We start from the raw sequence: 14,599 nt of genomic DNA, 5'->3' as shown, positions 1-14,599 counted from the left end.
TGCTGCAGTGTCTTTGGGAAAGCTTCTGCAGAGGAGGAAGCAGCTTTTCCTCTAGCCTCCTAGGTTTTCCTCCTATGGCCTGGAGATTGAACTGGCAAAAGTCAAACTGATGAGAAAAACAGTTGATCACTGTGTGCGATGTGCGTACACATGAGGAAAACTCAGTGATGAGTAACTCAGAGGAGTGGTTAGAATGTGGGGCTTATGCAGCATCTCAACAAAGAACAGTATGTTTATAGGGAAGGGACAAGACAAAGAGAGAGGCGTTCAGGCTTTCAGGGGTAGCCAGCTGTGGGAAGGTAAATGTGGGGAGAAATGAAGGGAAGAGAAGAAGGGCTGTTTTTGTGAGGTTGGCTATGCACATTCCTCTCAGTGCTGGTCAGAGTCTAGAGTTACCTTCTTCTTCCCAGCACAGAAGAGAGAGGCATCTGCACAAATGGGTCTTGGTGTCCTTGTTTTAGGCAAGTAGTGGGGAAAGGCGGAGAGCCTTTTTGGTGTCTGCCGTTTCTCAGTTGCCTTCAGCTCAGAATAGTCCTTATGCCATAGTGGCACAGTTTAGGATGTCATATTCCAATCACCTGCAGATCAAAACTGAAATGCCTTTAAAAAAAGAAAGAAAGAAAGAAAGAAAAACAACAGTTGCGGGGAGGCTGCTGGCCTGGAGCAGGGGCTGGGGGTGGAGGGGTTCTTGTGGTCTGAGATGGGGTTATATCTGTGGGGCCACTGTATGGTGTTGGTTCTTCCTTTCCTCTGGGAAGATCCAAAGGAATCAAGAATTGGGGCTTTCCTACTCGTATCTTGAGCAGCTGGGTGCTCTGTCAAGCTTTAAAGAAACCCCTGTGCTTAGAGTTGTGCTTGTCACCAGACCCTGCAGTCCACGGAAGTCAAGGGTCTGTGTGGTCACCATCGTCATGGCTGCATCTGGAGCCCATGCCTCCCGTTCTACTTCCTAAAATCCCCTCCACTCCTTGTGGTCTGGAGCTTTTTATGTTAGACATGCTTTTAAAGTTATTTGTTTTCTTATAATTTTTCTATTTAATGATGTCTGGTTAAATAAAACTTGGAAAAGAAGAAAAATATAATGAAAGAAATGAGAAGCACTTGAAATTTTACCAGACTTGAAATTCATTTCATAAATCTTATTTTGGGGTGCCTAGGTGGCTCCCTTGGTTAGGCACCTGCCTTTGGCTCAGGTCACGATCCTGGGGTCCTGGGATCGAGCCCCACATTGTCAGGCTCCCTGCTTAGCAGGGAATCTTCTTCTCTCTCTGCCCTGCTCCTTAGGCCTTGCTCCCATCTTGTGCTCTTGTTCTCTCTCTCTCTCTTTTCCTCTCTCTCTCTCTCTCTCTCTTTTTTTTTTAAAGATTTTATGTATTTATGTGACAGAGAGACATCACAAGTAGGCAGAGAGAGAGGAGGAAGCAGGCTCCCTGCCAAGCAGCGAGCCCAATGCGGAACTCGATCTCAGGACCCTGAGATCATGACCTGAGCCGAAGGCAGAGGCTTGACCCACTGAGCCACCCAGGTGCCCAATAAATAGGATCTTTTTTTTTTTTTTTTTAATTTATTTGACAGAGATCACAGGTAGGCAGAGAGAGAGGAAGGAAAGCAGGCTCCTTGCTGGGCAGAGAGCCCGATGCGGGGCTCAATCCCAGGACCCTGGGATCATGACCTGAGCCGAAAGCAGAGGCTTTAACTCACCGAGCCACCCAGGGGCCCCAGATCTTAAAAAAAAAAAAAAAACAGACTAACTTGTAACTCAAATTTGGATAGTTCTTCAGGGCTGATGCATCAGATTCACTTTTGAGCCAGTAATTCGATTATCCTGTCCCTGTAGGGAGTGCCGGGAGGTATCACACAATAGTAACTTGTTAGGAAACTCAGGCCTAGAAGTTGGTGATTTGCCCAAAGCCTCATGCCTGTTTAGTGGCCAAGTGAGAGACTTATCTTGGGTTCTCTGTCCCCCACCCCCAGCTCATCAGTCCGCCAACCGTGGCCCTGCTTTTGGGTGGTAGACGGAGTGGCGTGCCACTCTCCTCCACCCCTGGTGTGTGTGTGTGTGTGTGTGTGTGTGTTGGTGGCAGTGTAGACTCCTCAGGGGCCTGTGCTTGGCTGTCCCTTCCCGCCTCTGCCTGCCTCTTCCTTTGTCCCTTTCCCTGACGAGGGGTCCCTTACCTTTCTGTGTGTCAGGCTCTGATTGCGGAGGAGACGAGCAGCAGGCTTGCCGAGCAGGAAGAGGAGCCTGAGAAGTTCCGAGAGGCCTTGGTGAAGTTCGAGGCCAGGTTCAACTTCCCAGAGGCAGAGAAGCTTGTCACCTATTACTCCTGCTGCTGCTGGAAGGGCAGGGTCCCCCGCCAAGGCTGGCTCTACCTGAGCATCAACCACCTCTGCTTCTACTCCTTCTTCCTGGGCAAGGAACGTAAGTGAGGCTCGTTCTGCTGTTCGCAGGGGAAGCGGACCCTCGGGAAACTCAGTGCTGGTCTGAGATGAGAGGAAGACTAGAGCATGAAGGATTTTTAGATGAGTAGTTGAGATGGTAATGAGCAATACTTGATTAACTTCAAATGGTGTGTGCAATTTTATTTCCATATGCAACCACCACTAACGGGCTTTGGTTTTGTGAGAGTTCATTTTTTTCATTGCCTTAAACATTTCAGTGAAGCTCTCTTTGTAGAGCTACTGAAGGTTTTTTACTTGACGTTGCTCTGAAAACGCATTGTCAAAACTGACAGCCCAATGCTTCTAAAGGAATGGAACATGTTGTTGCTTCTTAAATGTGCTTGATTGGGGGAGGAGGGCATTTAAAAAGTTCCCAGCCCTGAAGGTCACGACTGCTCCTGGAAAAGAAGCAGGATGTATAGCTGTTCCTTGGAATGGGAGGGAATTCTTCACCTGGGTCCACTTGAGATTCAGGCAGTGATGAACTTTTCACACTTTGATGCACTGACCATTATTACCATGCGAGGTGATAGAATTCCAAGATAAGAAAGAAAAGTCGTGAGTGTTGGTTGTATATTGAATTTTTATAAAAGTCATTCCCACGGAAACTTCTTTTGGAACTACATACTGTTTGAAGCATCCAGGCAGGATGGCAGCTGTGTGTGTATATAAAACAAGTATATGCGTATGTATGTGTTTATATATGTCATTTTTTCCCCTTCCTGCATTTAAGTTTATATTTCAAGTTGAACCAGTGGGAGGGGCTTCTCGGAAATTGTGCTGACACAGCTTCCTGCCCAGGGACATCGCTTCTCTTTCTCATGCTGCCAGCTTCAGGTCTGATCCTCCAGTACATAACGCCACGTGTGCATGACCTTTCCCCACCCTTGGTCTGTGCTCTGACCTGATCTTGACCATCCTTATTCTTGTACTTTGTGCAGTGCTTCTCAAAATTCATGCCGGTCTTTCCCTTCCCCATTCTTGTGCCTCTTTGGAAACTCCAGTTCACCCTTCAAATTCAGTTCAGAATTTTATCACCTCCAGGAACTTTCCCTGGTCCCCTTACAATTTGCACCATGTTTGTGTTTCTGCTTTAGATTCTGTCAAGTTAGTGGTTGCTTATTTTACATGTCTGTTTTCCCTGTTTGAACGAACTCCTTAAGTGCAGGGCTTTTCACAAAGTAGATGCTTCATGAAATGAAAGTTGATGTTATCGATTGTATATGTATTTGTATGAAAGACTTAGGTGAAAGCACCTAGAAGTAGCTGAAGAAGCTTCATCTCAAGCCTGAAGTCAATGTGTGGCTTTCGAAGTCACTGAAACCCTGAAAACATTATTGCAACAAGTGGAAAAAAACAGTAGAAAGAGAAACACTTGAAGTTCTCCTTGATCTGAAAAAGAAAATGAATTAGTTTCTGACACCTATCATTCGTGGTGACTAAGTCAAATTTTGCTAGGATGCTAAGTTTTGGAAAAAAAAAAAAGATTTCTAGTATTTGATAACATTTAAAATGACTTAAAGTTGTTACAGTGTCTCTTTTTTCTATTTGCTTTAGTAAGCTCTAGCTAGCCTCGCCATCACTGTATTAGAAACATTTCCCAGAACACTTGTTTATAAAATGTACTGTTTGTACTCTATTACTTTAAAGAATTCCATAGAAATTGTGTGTCTTCTAAGACTGTCATTTGACACAGTCTAAATGTTAAGCCTGTTTCTCTAAAGGAGATCATGAGTAATCCTCTTTTGCACTTTTTTTTTCATAGCTTACGCCATGAATGCTGCTTTTGAAACGAGAAGTTATGTAGATGGAGAAGTTTTTGGATATTTTGCAAATATTTAGGTTTAAATATTTTTGAAGTTTTCTTTTCCTGTTGTTAACTTGATCTTTCAGAACACTGTCCCCTGTTTGTGTGCAGTAGCCAACAACTTGGAAAATTTTACTTCAATCTTTTAAGAAAAATCATGAAACATGAGTTGGGTTCCAACACACAGCTGTCAAGCAGTTTTGTGCTTCCCCTTTCATGGTTTTGCGTTTCAGCTTAAGGAAATCCTTGGACTCTTGTTTGCTGGTACACTCAAGTTTGGCTCACATGTTAGGGTAACCTACGTATTTGCCTTTTTTTCCCTCTTCTAGTTAAACTTGTAGTCCCTTGGGTCGATATCCAGAAGTTGGAAAGAACGTCCAACGTCTTTCTGACGGACACCATCCGAATCACGACGCAGAATAAGGAGCGTGACTTCTCCATGTTCCTGAACCTCGATGAGGTGTTCAAGATCATGGAGCAGCTGGCCGATGTGACACTCCGGAGGCTGCTGGATAACGAGGTCTTTGACCTGGACCCAGACCTGCAGGAGCCAAGCCAGATCACCAAGCGGTAAGGCGCTTCCGTTTTCGGTTCCTCACCCATGGAGTGGGTGCGCCACCACATTCATTTACATGTGCTTTGTTAGTCTTAGTTGTACCCATTTAAATGTCCCTTGTGGCTCGATGCAGATTTTCCTGTGGTGTCGATCATGATTGTGACATAGTAATTGGCAGCAGTGGTTGATTATTTTTTTTAATAGGGAAGGTTTTTTTTTCTTTTAAGATTTTATTTATTTTAGAGAGAGTGAGCAAGCTGGAGGAGTAGGGGGAGGCGGAGAGGGAGAGAATCTCTAGCAGACTCTGCACTGAGCGTGAGCGCAGCCTGGGACTCGATCCCATGACCCTGACATGACCTGAGCCGAAACCAAGAGTCATGTGCTCAACTAACTGAGCCATCCAGGCACCCTGGTTGTTGTTTCTTTCTTTTTTTTAATGCAGTTGACTTTGATTTCTGGATCCAGTTCTGCTTTTTTTCCAGATATTTGGAAACTGATTTTTATAAAAAATACTTCTAAGTAAATATAATATGGATAGCTTCATGATAGAATTCCATTCAGCACTGTGCTTTATTAGCGAACATTAAGAGATTTTATATTTCCATATGAAAGTGCTTTTTTTTTTTTTTTATTTATTTGTCAGAGAGAGTACAAGCAGAGAGAGCAGGAAGCCTGATGCGGGACTCGATCTCAGGACCCTGGGATCATGACCTGAGCCAAAGGCAGGCACTTAACTGACTGAGCCACTCAGGTATCCCTGAAAGTGCTTTGTAGAAAAAGTTTTCAGGACAATGGATTTATTTTTGGTACTAGTTAGTCATTAGAAATGTGCCTCAGTAATACTCTTAAGTTCACATTCTTTATGATTGGTTTGCCCCTACTGATGCCAGGTGTGGAGAAATCTGGAGCAGTTACTTGAATTATTAGTCATTTTAAAGAAGTTTGGCTTCATTATCTAAAATTTAAATGGTGGCGTTCGGCTGAGCTTGACTGTGATTCCTGACTTGGTGGTTTAGACCAGGTAACTACAGAGTTTATACAAAGATACCCTTAGAGAAACAAGTCATCTAATAAGTGCTGTTGTGGCTAGATAGATTTGATATCGTTAGAGAATCCCACTACTATTTAGAACTACTAGACGTGAAAAAAACGTTTTAATGTGGGTAAATACACACAATATAAAATTTGCTACCTTAATACCGCTGAACCATGCAGTTGAAAATGGATAAATTCACATTATGCAACCCTCCCCTCCATCCAGTCCTGGGACACTTCATCTTGCAAAACTGAAACTCTGTCCGCATTAAGCAATAACTCTTGTTCCCCTCCTCCCCCAACCTCTGGCAACTGCCACTCTACTTTCTGAGTTTGACTACTCGAGGTCCCTCATGTAGGTGGAATCATACAGTATTTGTCTTTTGTGGCTGGCTTATTTCACTTAGTGTCATGTCCTTACGGTTCATCTGTGTCGCAGCTGGTGCCAGAACTTCCTTCCTCTTTAAGGCTAGGTAGTTGTCCATTGCGTGGATATGCCACATTTTCTTTCTCTGTTCGTGCATTGATGGACACAAAGCCATTTCTACCCTTGGCTGTTGTACGTTGATGCTGCTGTGAGCATATGTGTGCATATATCTTTTCGATTCCCTGCTTTTACATGTTTTGGGCATATAACCAGAAGTGGAATTGCGAGATCACGTGGTAGTTCTGTGTCATTCTGTGTCTCATCATTAAAAAGAATTTTTAAATCTCTTATAACATTCCTGTTATTCCTTACACATGTTTGGTATTTTCTTGGAACATCTGGGAGAACGTGTGTCTAACCCGAGGTCTCTAAATGGCAGTGTGTTTGTAGTCGGCCTGTATTCAGGACGAATTTAGAGCCCCTGATGTGTGCATGCGTTAGAAATTGATCATGTATCGTCACAAGTAAGGCAGAAATCAAAAAGTGAACTTTTTTGGTGAAACTCCAATGGATCGCACTTGGTTTTGTGTCCTCAGCATCTGACATTTCCTTTGTGAGAAGAGTGCTGCTGCTTGTCACTCTCTTATGAAAGGAGATCCTTGGGGTGCTGCCCTTGGGTCTTCTGACTCCCCACCCTGAGCTGCTCCCTGGGCTTCCGGACCCCGGGTTTCCCATTACCGTCTCTGGCTCTGTCTTATGTCCAGAGAAGACAGCCCAGCTCTCTCCCATGTATCTCCAAATATCTCTATAGCCATTTGGTGTCTGAGTCCTTTTAGTCCAGCTTACAAAGATTGGTTAAAAATGAAGAAACAAGTCTCAGTTGGAGGAGTTGTTAAAGGGCTTCTATAAATCACCCAGTGAAGTGTCTATCTGTTCTATAGGTTTTGCATTGATGTGTACATGTGTGAACTGCCTCCCCGCCGCCCCCCACCCTCCACCGGGTCTTAGCACTCGGAGGCTGGCTGATGGCCTGTGTGCTCTGGTCAGCTCTGTGGGCACTAGGGTTTCGGGTGATTTCTCATAGATCTCCTGATGGTCCTTCACGGCTCCACTTCTAGATGTAGCATTGTGGTTTTGGGTAGAAACTGGGTAAGAAGAGGCAGATGGCTGATTTGTCACATTTAAGACCCTGTGGTAAAATCATTAATTTTTTAAAAGATTTTATTTTATTTATTTGAGAGAGAGAGTGAGAGAGAGCATGAGAGGGGAGAAGGTCAGAGGGAGAAGCAGACTCCCCATGGAGCTGGGAGCCAGATGCGAGACTTGATCCCAGGACTCATGACCTGAGCCAAAGGCAGTCACTTAACCAACTGAGCCACTCAGGCACCCAAAATCATTCATTTTGGAAGAAAATTCATCAGTACAAGCAGTCTTCCTGCACATTCCAGAATTTAGGTGAATTATACGAGGCTCCCCCTCCTCCACTTTCTATCCCAATAATGATCAGGGAGGGGAAGAGAGAGAAAAGGACAAAACAAGGCCCTGCAGGTGCCTCGGGTTGGCCTGAGATGGATGGCAGGATTCTGGTCCCTAGTATGTTTTGCTGGTCACTGCACTTTGAGTGACTTCTTCCAAAAGTGAAAGGCATGTCCTTGCGTACCAGTTCCTCACTGGGTCTCATGTGTAGCTTTCTGTCATGGAGACATAGGCCTGTGGACATAAACAGGTAATGACTCAGTCTACTTGACATCCTGCCAAGAGAGCCCAGGTTTTCAAGTTGAGGAAAACAGTCTCTTGATGCAAAGGGCACAATCAGAAGTCCTGGAATGCTCCTCAGGCTCCCTTTTGTTGATGTATTTTCACTTCCCTTCCCAGATAACAGCTTAAGAAAGGTACCTTTGAGGTCACTAGTGTGGTGAGCCATCTGATTGCCGATTAGTCACCATTGCTGCTCACTCTCACTCCCATGGGACTTCGGGAAAGTGCCCAGAGGAGCTGGGACTCCAGCAGGAGCCGGGAGGATGGGCTGGTGCATCGCACAACAGGACCCCGTCAGACAAGTTTGAGCCAGCTGGACCCAGGAGTCCTCTGGCCCAGCCCTCACACTTTGCAGAGGAGGACCTGAACCAGGGATTCTGGGGCATAGCAGCAGAATCCAGGAGGGCGGGAAAACGGAGACTGGGGAAGGGACTTTGGGGCCTGGGGTGGGGAGCAAAGAAATGGATTGGTCCTGAAATTTACCAACACAGTAACATTTGTGAAGCTGTGAGTGATGGGTTGAGAGCGGTGTAGCCAGCTTTTGTGGGGTGGGAGATTGGGAAGGTGATGGGTTTCACCAAATCAAATTTAATATCACCATTAAAATCTGTATTGACTGATTGGAAAGTGCTGGAGAAAAACATAGTTAATGCAGTGCAGTGAATGGAGGCTGTTTCCCCCAGTGGAAGATCTTTCTGGTATCTAAAGGTCAGCGGGGGATGCCTGGGGTGAGGGGGAGGGTGTAGGGATGGGGAGGGGCTGACATCTTCAGTAATAAGCCCTCATCCCTGTTGCCTGGCTGATTGCCTGGCTCCCTGGTCTGACTTTTCAGAACTTCTTTGGCCTTGTCTGCCCACGTTTACTCCCTTTCCTGCTGTTCTTGTACGCATCTAAGAATGCCCATCCTAGCCATGTAATTTATTGGGCTTTCTGTCCTTGTCATTCTGTTTGGCGTCGACATCTCTTAGGGGCTCCTTGTACAGCCCCGAACAGCTCCTGCCTCACTGGGGAAGGCCTACGGGTCCCCACCCTGCAGAGCCCTAGCTGCTCTGGACTTCTCCAGGCTGTTCTGGGGCACGGTGGAGGGCAGAGGGCAAAGGCAGGAGCGTTGAGCTTGAAAAAGCCTCCTAGATGCCAGTGTTGTTGATGCCTCGGTCTGCTGGGGCTCCGAGGGTGTACTTTCAAAGAAATGGGGGCACTGCAGGCCCCAGCTGAGTCGATGTGCACCCTGTTCCCTGTTTTCTGAGGCCTGGGTTTCCCTCATGCCCCCTCCGGGCCCAGGAGACCCAGGCGGCTGTGTGCGCTGTGTAAGGTACATCACGGCAAGGTTGTCCTTCTCTTTCCTTGGTGCTCTTGGGAGAGAGTAGGGGAGAGGTGTTTCAAGTCAACACACATTCGAGAGAGCCATGTTTTCTGTGCAGACTTGGGCTTTGAGGAGAAGTATGCGTATGCGGTGGTGCTGCCGTGCTTCCTCATTGCTGGCTCTTGCCCAGAGTTTCAAATGAGTTGGGCGTGGGTCTGTGGGTGGGTGTGTCACGAAGAGCCTCTAGAAATCTTTGTACGGTTTTATGGGGCAAACTGCTGGCAGAGGACCAAGTTATTCCAGAAGGGCAGGGATAGTACTTGAGGTCTCCTGTCAAGGGCACAGCGGGGACATCCTCACACTGGGAGCTAACGCGGGAGCCCCCTGACCCAGCTGCCACAGAGCCTGAGTTTGGGGAAGCATTTTGTCTTGAGCTCCCTCGAGCTCCTGACAAACAGTAGGTTTGTGTCTGTGGGATGAATGACACGAGGGAGGGAGAGTTAACCATGGCACATGAGGCCTGACATGGGTCTTCCCTAAAGCGTTCTAACAGGTTGATGGGGAAAAGAGACAGGGGAACCCTGTTTTTGGTACATTTGTACCAAAACTAAAGAGGAGAAAAATCGAATTCTAGGTTCACAGAAAAACAAAAGAAGGACCCACCCCTTCATTTCTTGGGTCTAAGTTCTAGTGAATGAAGTGTGGAGTTTTGAGTGTGGGCATGTAATTCAGAATTGCCGTGTTGTTGTCGTGCAGGAATGGTCATGTCATTGTAGCTCCACGAGCAAACTTGGTGTTCTTGCTCCATATTCTGATAAACCCACATTTATTTCCCACGTGGCTATAGGCTCATACAAGGGCATGTGTTCAGACAGGAGGGTCTGTGGCACCGTCCCTTCTAGTCTCAGCTACCGCTTTCTCTTGGAGCGATTGCTTTGGCCAGTGCATACCAGCAAGGTGGACACTGGGGGTAAATACTGTGGGGGCTGCTGGGCTAGTTTCCATCTTTTTAGAGGTGCTTCTGCCCTGGCTTACAGGCCTGTGCTTGGCTACTGCTTTCTGAATGGTCAGTTACGACTCTTGTGTGTTGGGCATCTCTACGGAGGAAGAGGGGGAGCATTTAGTAGGTACTGGAAGGTCTCAAAGGCAAATTTTGACCAGTGGGCTTTGTTTCTGGTGTTCTTCGGAAAGAGGAGTGGATATTTTTAAGCATCAAAAGTACCACCTGCTTTGAAACAGACCAAAAGGATGAAGTGGTCTTACTCTGAGCTTCATAAAGGGCTTGAGCTACTCGTCTTCAGCTACTGGATCTTCATCTCCACCTGTCAGAAAGTTCAATGTCACATGTATACATAGAATGCGTATTTAGAGGTGGAATTGGAAGAGGACTTTCTAAGGAAGGAAGAGGATTTAGGAAAGTCCTTCCTGCTGCTTGCTTGCTTGCTTGCTTTCTTTCTTTCTTTCTTTCTTTCTTTCTTTCTTTCTTTCTTTCTAAAGATATTTATTTGAGAGGGTGCAGGCATGCAGAGGGAGGGGCAGAGGGAAGATAGAATCCTGAAGCAGTATCCCTGCTGAGTGTGGACCCCAACAAGGAGCCCGATCCCAGGACCCTGAGATCATGGCCTGAGCTGAAACTGAGAGTCAACACCTTAAATGACTGAGCCACCCAGGTGCCCCCCTCCTTTCTCTCTTATAATGCGAGGTCACTGGTCTGTGGCCGCTGAATGTGTGAGAGACAAACTCCTATGGTGACAGAGAACAGCCCAGAAAGCAGAGTGGAGGTGATGTGTCGTACACCCAGGCTGCTCAGAAGCCATGGGGAAGGGGATTGAACTGAGCAGTTGGCTGGTGCAGCAGGTGCACTGAATAGAAAAATCAGAAAACCGAGCGCCTTAGTCTTAAATTGAAGAGCTGGCTGCAAGGTAAAATACCAAAAGTACCCCCCAAAGCCCCCACCACCATGCTTCTAGGAAGGAACAGACAACAGGTGAATTTAGTGGTGGCTGGACCCGTACCTGTGAGATGCCTACAGGAAGTTTGCATTGGCTTTACTTTCACCAAAGCCAGCATGGCTAGCATACTTTGAGGACAAGGATATAAATCTTCCAACGTAAATGTGCTGAATGTAGGTCGGCTTTCAGAGAACTGGGGTGATATTGAGGGGTCTTGCCTTCCACCCCATAGTACGTGAATTTCTAGAGCCATTCACGGTGCTTTCCCACGTTTTCCCAGTTCCTCTGGGGCGAAGCACAGGCTCCTTTGAAATTGCCATCCATGGAGTATCGGGTGCTGCGTGTTAAGGGACGGCAGCTTTCCCCCAGGAACTGGACCATCTTGATCTGTAGAATTTGTATAATTTCTTGCTGTGCCCAGAAGACCTTCTGGGCATGCATGTATCTCTCTTTGTGAGGGTTTGATAGTAAATTAGTAAACAGTAAATTCCAAGCACTCTCCCATCTCCGTGTGGGGTCTCCTGGGAAGATGGTTGTGTGATGGTGTGAAAATGAGGACTGGGATGGGAATGAGACCTGGCACAGAAGGGGCCTCTGTGTGTGAGTTCTGGCCCTGGCCCTGCTGGGCTGGGGGGGAATGTGTCTGAAAGATCACTCAGGCTGTGGCATTTAATACCTTGCATTAGGGAACATTTTAAAAGTTAATCTTTTCCTGAAAGAAAATAGCTTCATTTTTAAAAAAGTTAACAATACATGGTCAGGTAGGAAATTTAAGCAGAATAAAAATGAAAAGTGGAAATCCTACTACACAGAGTCAATAACAATTAACATTTATACAAAGTCTTTATACATCATTTTCTGCAAATTTTATAGTATTCATATAAATGGAATCATACTGTAGATGCTATTTCTAATCTGCTTTTTCAATATTGTGGCCATCCTCTTATGTTTTTAGGGATCCCTTGAAGCAGAAAGGTTACGTATTTTGTTCCCATTTTATAGATGTCAAGATGTGATACAGAGAATTGTTATCTAAGGTCACCCAACTGATAAGAAAGCTAAGAGTTCAAATTCTCTCAGATGAATTTAAAGAACTCTTATTTGATGTGGCAAAGAAAAATTTTTATCTCTGTACAGTGGAATTTCCCCTCTACTAGAATTTTGGGGTGGGACATAAATTCATTAGTATTTGCAAACATTGTGAGTTGGCTGCCTTCTTGCTTTACTGGATATTAGAGCCAAGACTCAGGGTATGGGGGAGTCCCCTGGGGTAGGATTTTTTCCCCATTGTCCACTGTCCATACTGATGTGACACTGATGGAGTTCTCCCCAGTGATACTTTGACTTGGATCTATTTTATTAATTAATTTTTTTGTTTATTTTTGAGAGAGAGAGAACTGGGGGAGGGGCAGAGGGAGAGGGAGAGAGAGAATCTTAAGCAGGCTCCACGCCCTGTGCAGAGCCTGACTTGGGGCTTGATCTCATTACCCTGAGATCATGACCTGAGCTGAAATCAAGAGTCAGATGCTCAGCAGGCTGAGCCAGCCAGCCACTGCTTGGATTTGTTTTCTAAAGGTAATAATAGCTAATGTTTATTTGGCACTTACTGTATGTCAAGCACAGATCTCAGTTGAACTGCTTTTTGGAGCAGATACTGTACAATTCACCGTGTTAAAGTTTCCCAGTCAGTGGTTTCTCAGTCCAGTCAGAGTTGTGCAGCCATCCCCACACTCAGTGTAGAACATTTTCTTCACCCCAAGAAGGAACCCCATACTCATGAGCAGCCACTCACCACTTCTCCCTTTATCCCTTCCTCTTTGGAATCACTAAGCTCTTTTCTCTCTCTCTTTTTAAAGATTTTATTTATTTATTGATAGAGATCACAAGTAGGCAGAGAGGCAGAGAAAGAGAGGGGTGGGAAAGCAGGCTCCCCGCTGAGCAGAGAGCCTGATGTGGGGCTTGATCCCAGGACCCTGAGATCATGACCTGAGCTGAAGGCAGAGGCTTAACCCACTGAACCACCCAGGCGCCCTGCTCTTTTCTCTCTTGATGAGTTTTGCCTATTCTGGAAATTTCATCTAAAGGGACTCAGGCAGTATGTAGTCTTTTGTGTGTGTAGTGTTTTCGAGGTCCATCCACGTTGTAGCTTGTGTCAGTATTTCGTTGCTCTGTGTGGCCAAGTGACCTTCTGTTATACGGCTCTGTCACATTTTGTTGATCCGTTTGTTAGCTGATGGACGTTAGGCTTGTTGCCAGCTCTGCCTCTCTGAGCAGGTGTGTCCAGGGTTTGGAGCAGATGTACATTTTCGATTTGCTGGGGTCTATGCCTAGGAGGGGAATTTCAGGGTCGTATGGTAAGTCCGTGTTGAATCTTTTGGAGAAACAGCCATAAAGTTTTACAGACTGGCTGCACCATTTTACATGCCTGCCCACGGGGTATGAAGGGTTCTATTTCTCCACGTCCTTGCCAGCACTTGGTGTTACTGACTTTTTGATACTGGATTCTTAAACATTTGTTTAAGTATCACTGTGGTGACTCACAGTATTGCTCAAATCAGGAGGGGAGTCTGTTTTGAACTGTGAGTTTGGTGTTTTACTTTTGTGCAGAGGCAACCCCTCCTGCCTTGAGGACCTGTTTCCAAGGTTGGCTGTAAAGTGGGGCATGAGCTGTGACCCATGCGGGACCTGGTGGGGGGGATCTCATCCACTTCCATGTCCGGAGCCCCAGTTGGCTTCGCAGGGTTTTCCTTTGTAAACCCGTGTGTTCGTTCACTGTCCCTGCCTCTTTTTCTCCTCTCTCCCTCCTCTGCCAGGGACCTGGAAGCCAGAGCACAGAACGAGTTCTTCCGGGCGTTCTTCAGGCTGCCGAGGCAGGAGAGGCTGCACGCTGTTGTGGACTGCTCGCTGTGGACACCGTTCAGCCGCTGTCACACTGTGGGACGTATGTTCGCCTCCGACCGTTACGTCTGCTTCGCCAGCAAGGAGGACGGCTGCTGCAATGTCATCCTCCCACTCAGAGAGGTAGGGGCAGCCCTGGCCAGCGCTTCCCGAGCCCGCCTTCTGTCCTTGAGCCTGTGGTGGCCATGAGACTGGCCGGGCAGGGCTGCTCATCCAGCAGGGTTTTGCCCACTGCAGATGGGCCTCTGGAGGGAAGCACGGCCTGCATTTGACCAGTCCCCATGTGGTTGTTGCTTTTTCTGTCATTCCTCCAACACCCTGAAATTTGCCTGGCAGTGATTGGCGAGAAGCACGCGCCCTCACCTCTGCATTAGTGTTGATGCTGTTCAGAGAAAGGCCCTGCCTCACAGTTAAAGCTTTTCTGTCAGCTCTTAGGAAGGATTCTACCCCTTGTACTCACAGAAAGGGGAAAGAGAAGAGGCAA

The 14,599-nt window shown here is 46.5% G+C and overlaps 1 protein-coding gene across 12 annotated transcripts in view; it reads left to right on the top strand.

Moving 5' to 3' along the window:
* TBC1D8 (TBC1 domain family member 8) overlaps window positions 1-14,599 on the top strand; it is a 102,896-nt gene that overhangs the window by 62,176 nt on the left and 26,121 nt on the right. For all 12 annotated transcript variants that reach the window (XM_032840344.1, XM_032840341.1, XM_032840340.1 and 9 more), the window contains 3 exons: window positions 2,191-2,419; window positions 4,576-4,816; window positions 14,031-14,238. In XM_032840344.1, the coding sequence (XP_032696235.1) occupies window positions 2,191-2,419; window positions 4,576-4,816; window positions 14,031-14,238 (678 nt within the window). The remainder of the gene's footprint in view (window positions 1-2,190; window positions 2,420-4,575; window positions 4,817-14,030; window positions 14,239-14,599) is intronic.

This window comes from Lontra canadensis, unplaced genomic scaffold (genome assembly GCF_010015895.1).
Source record: "Lontra canadensis isolate GAN:19392208 unplaced genomic scaffold, GSC_riverotter_1.0 scaffold112, whole genome shotgun sequence".
Classification (NCBI taxonomy): Eukaryota; Metazoa; Chordata; class Mammalia; order Carnivora; family Mustelidae; genus Lontra; species Lontra canadensis.
This window is presented reverse-complemented; position numbering and strand designations above follow the sequence as displayed.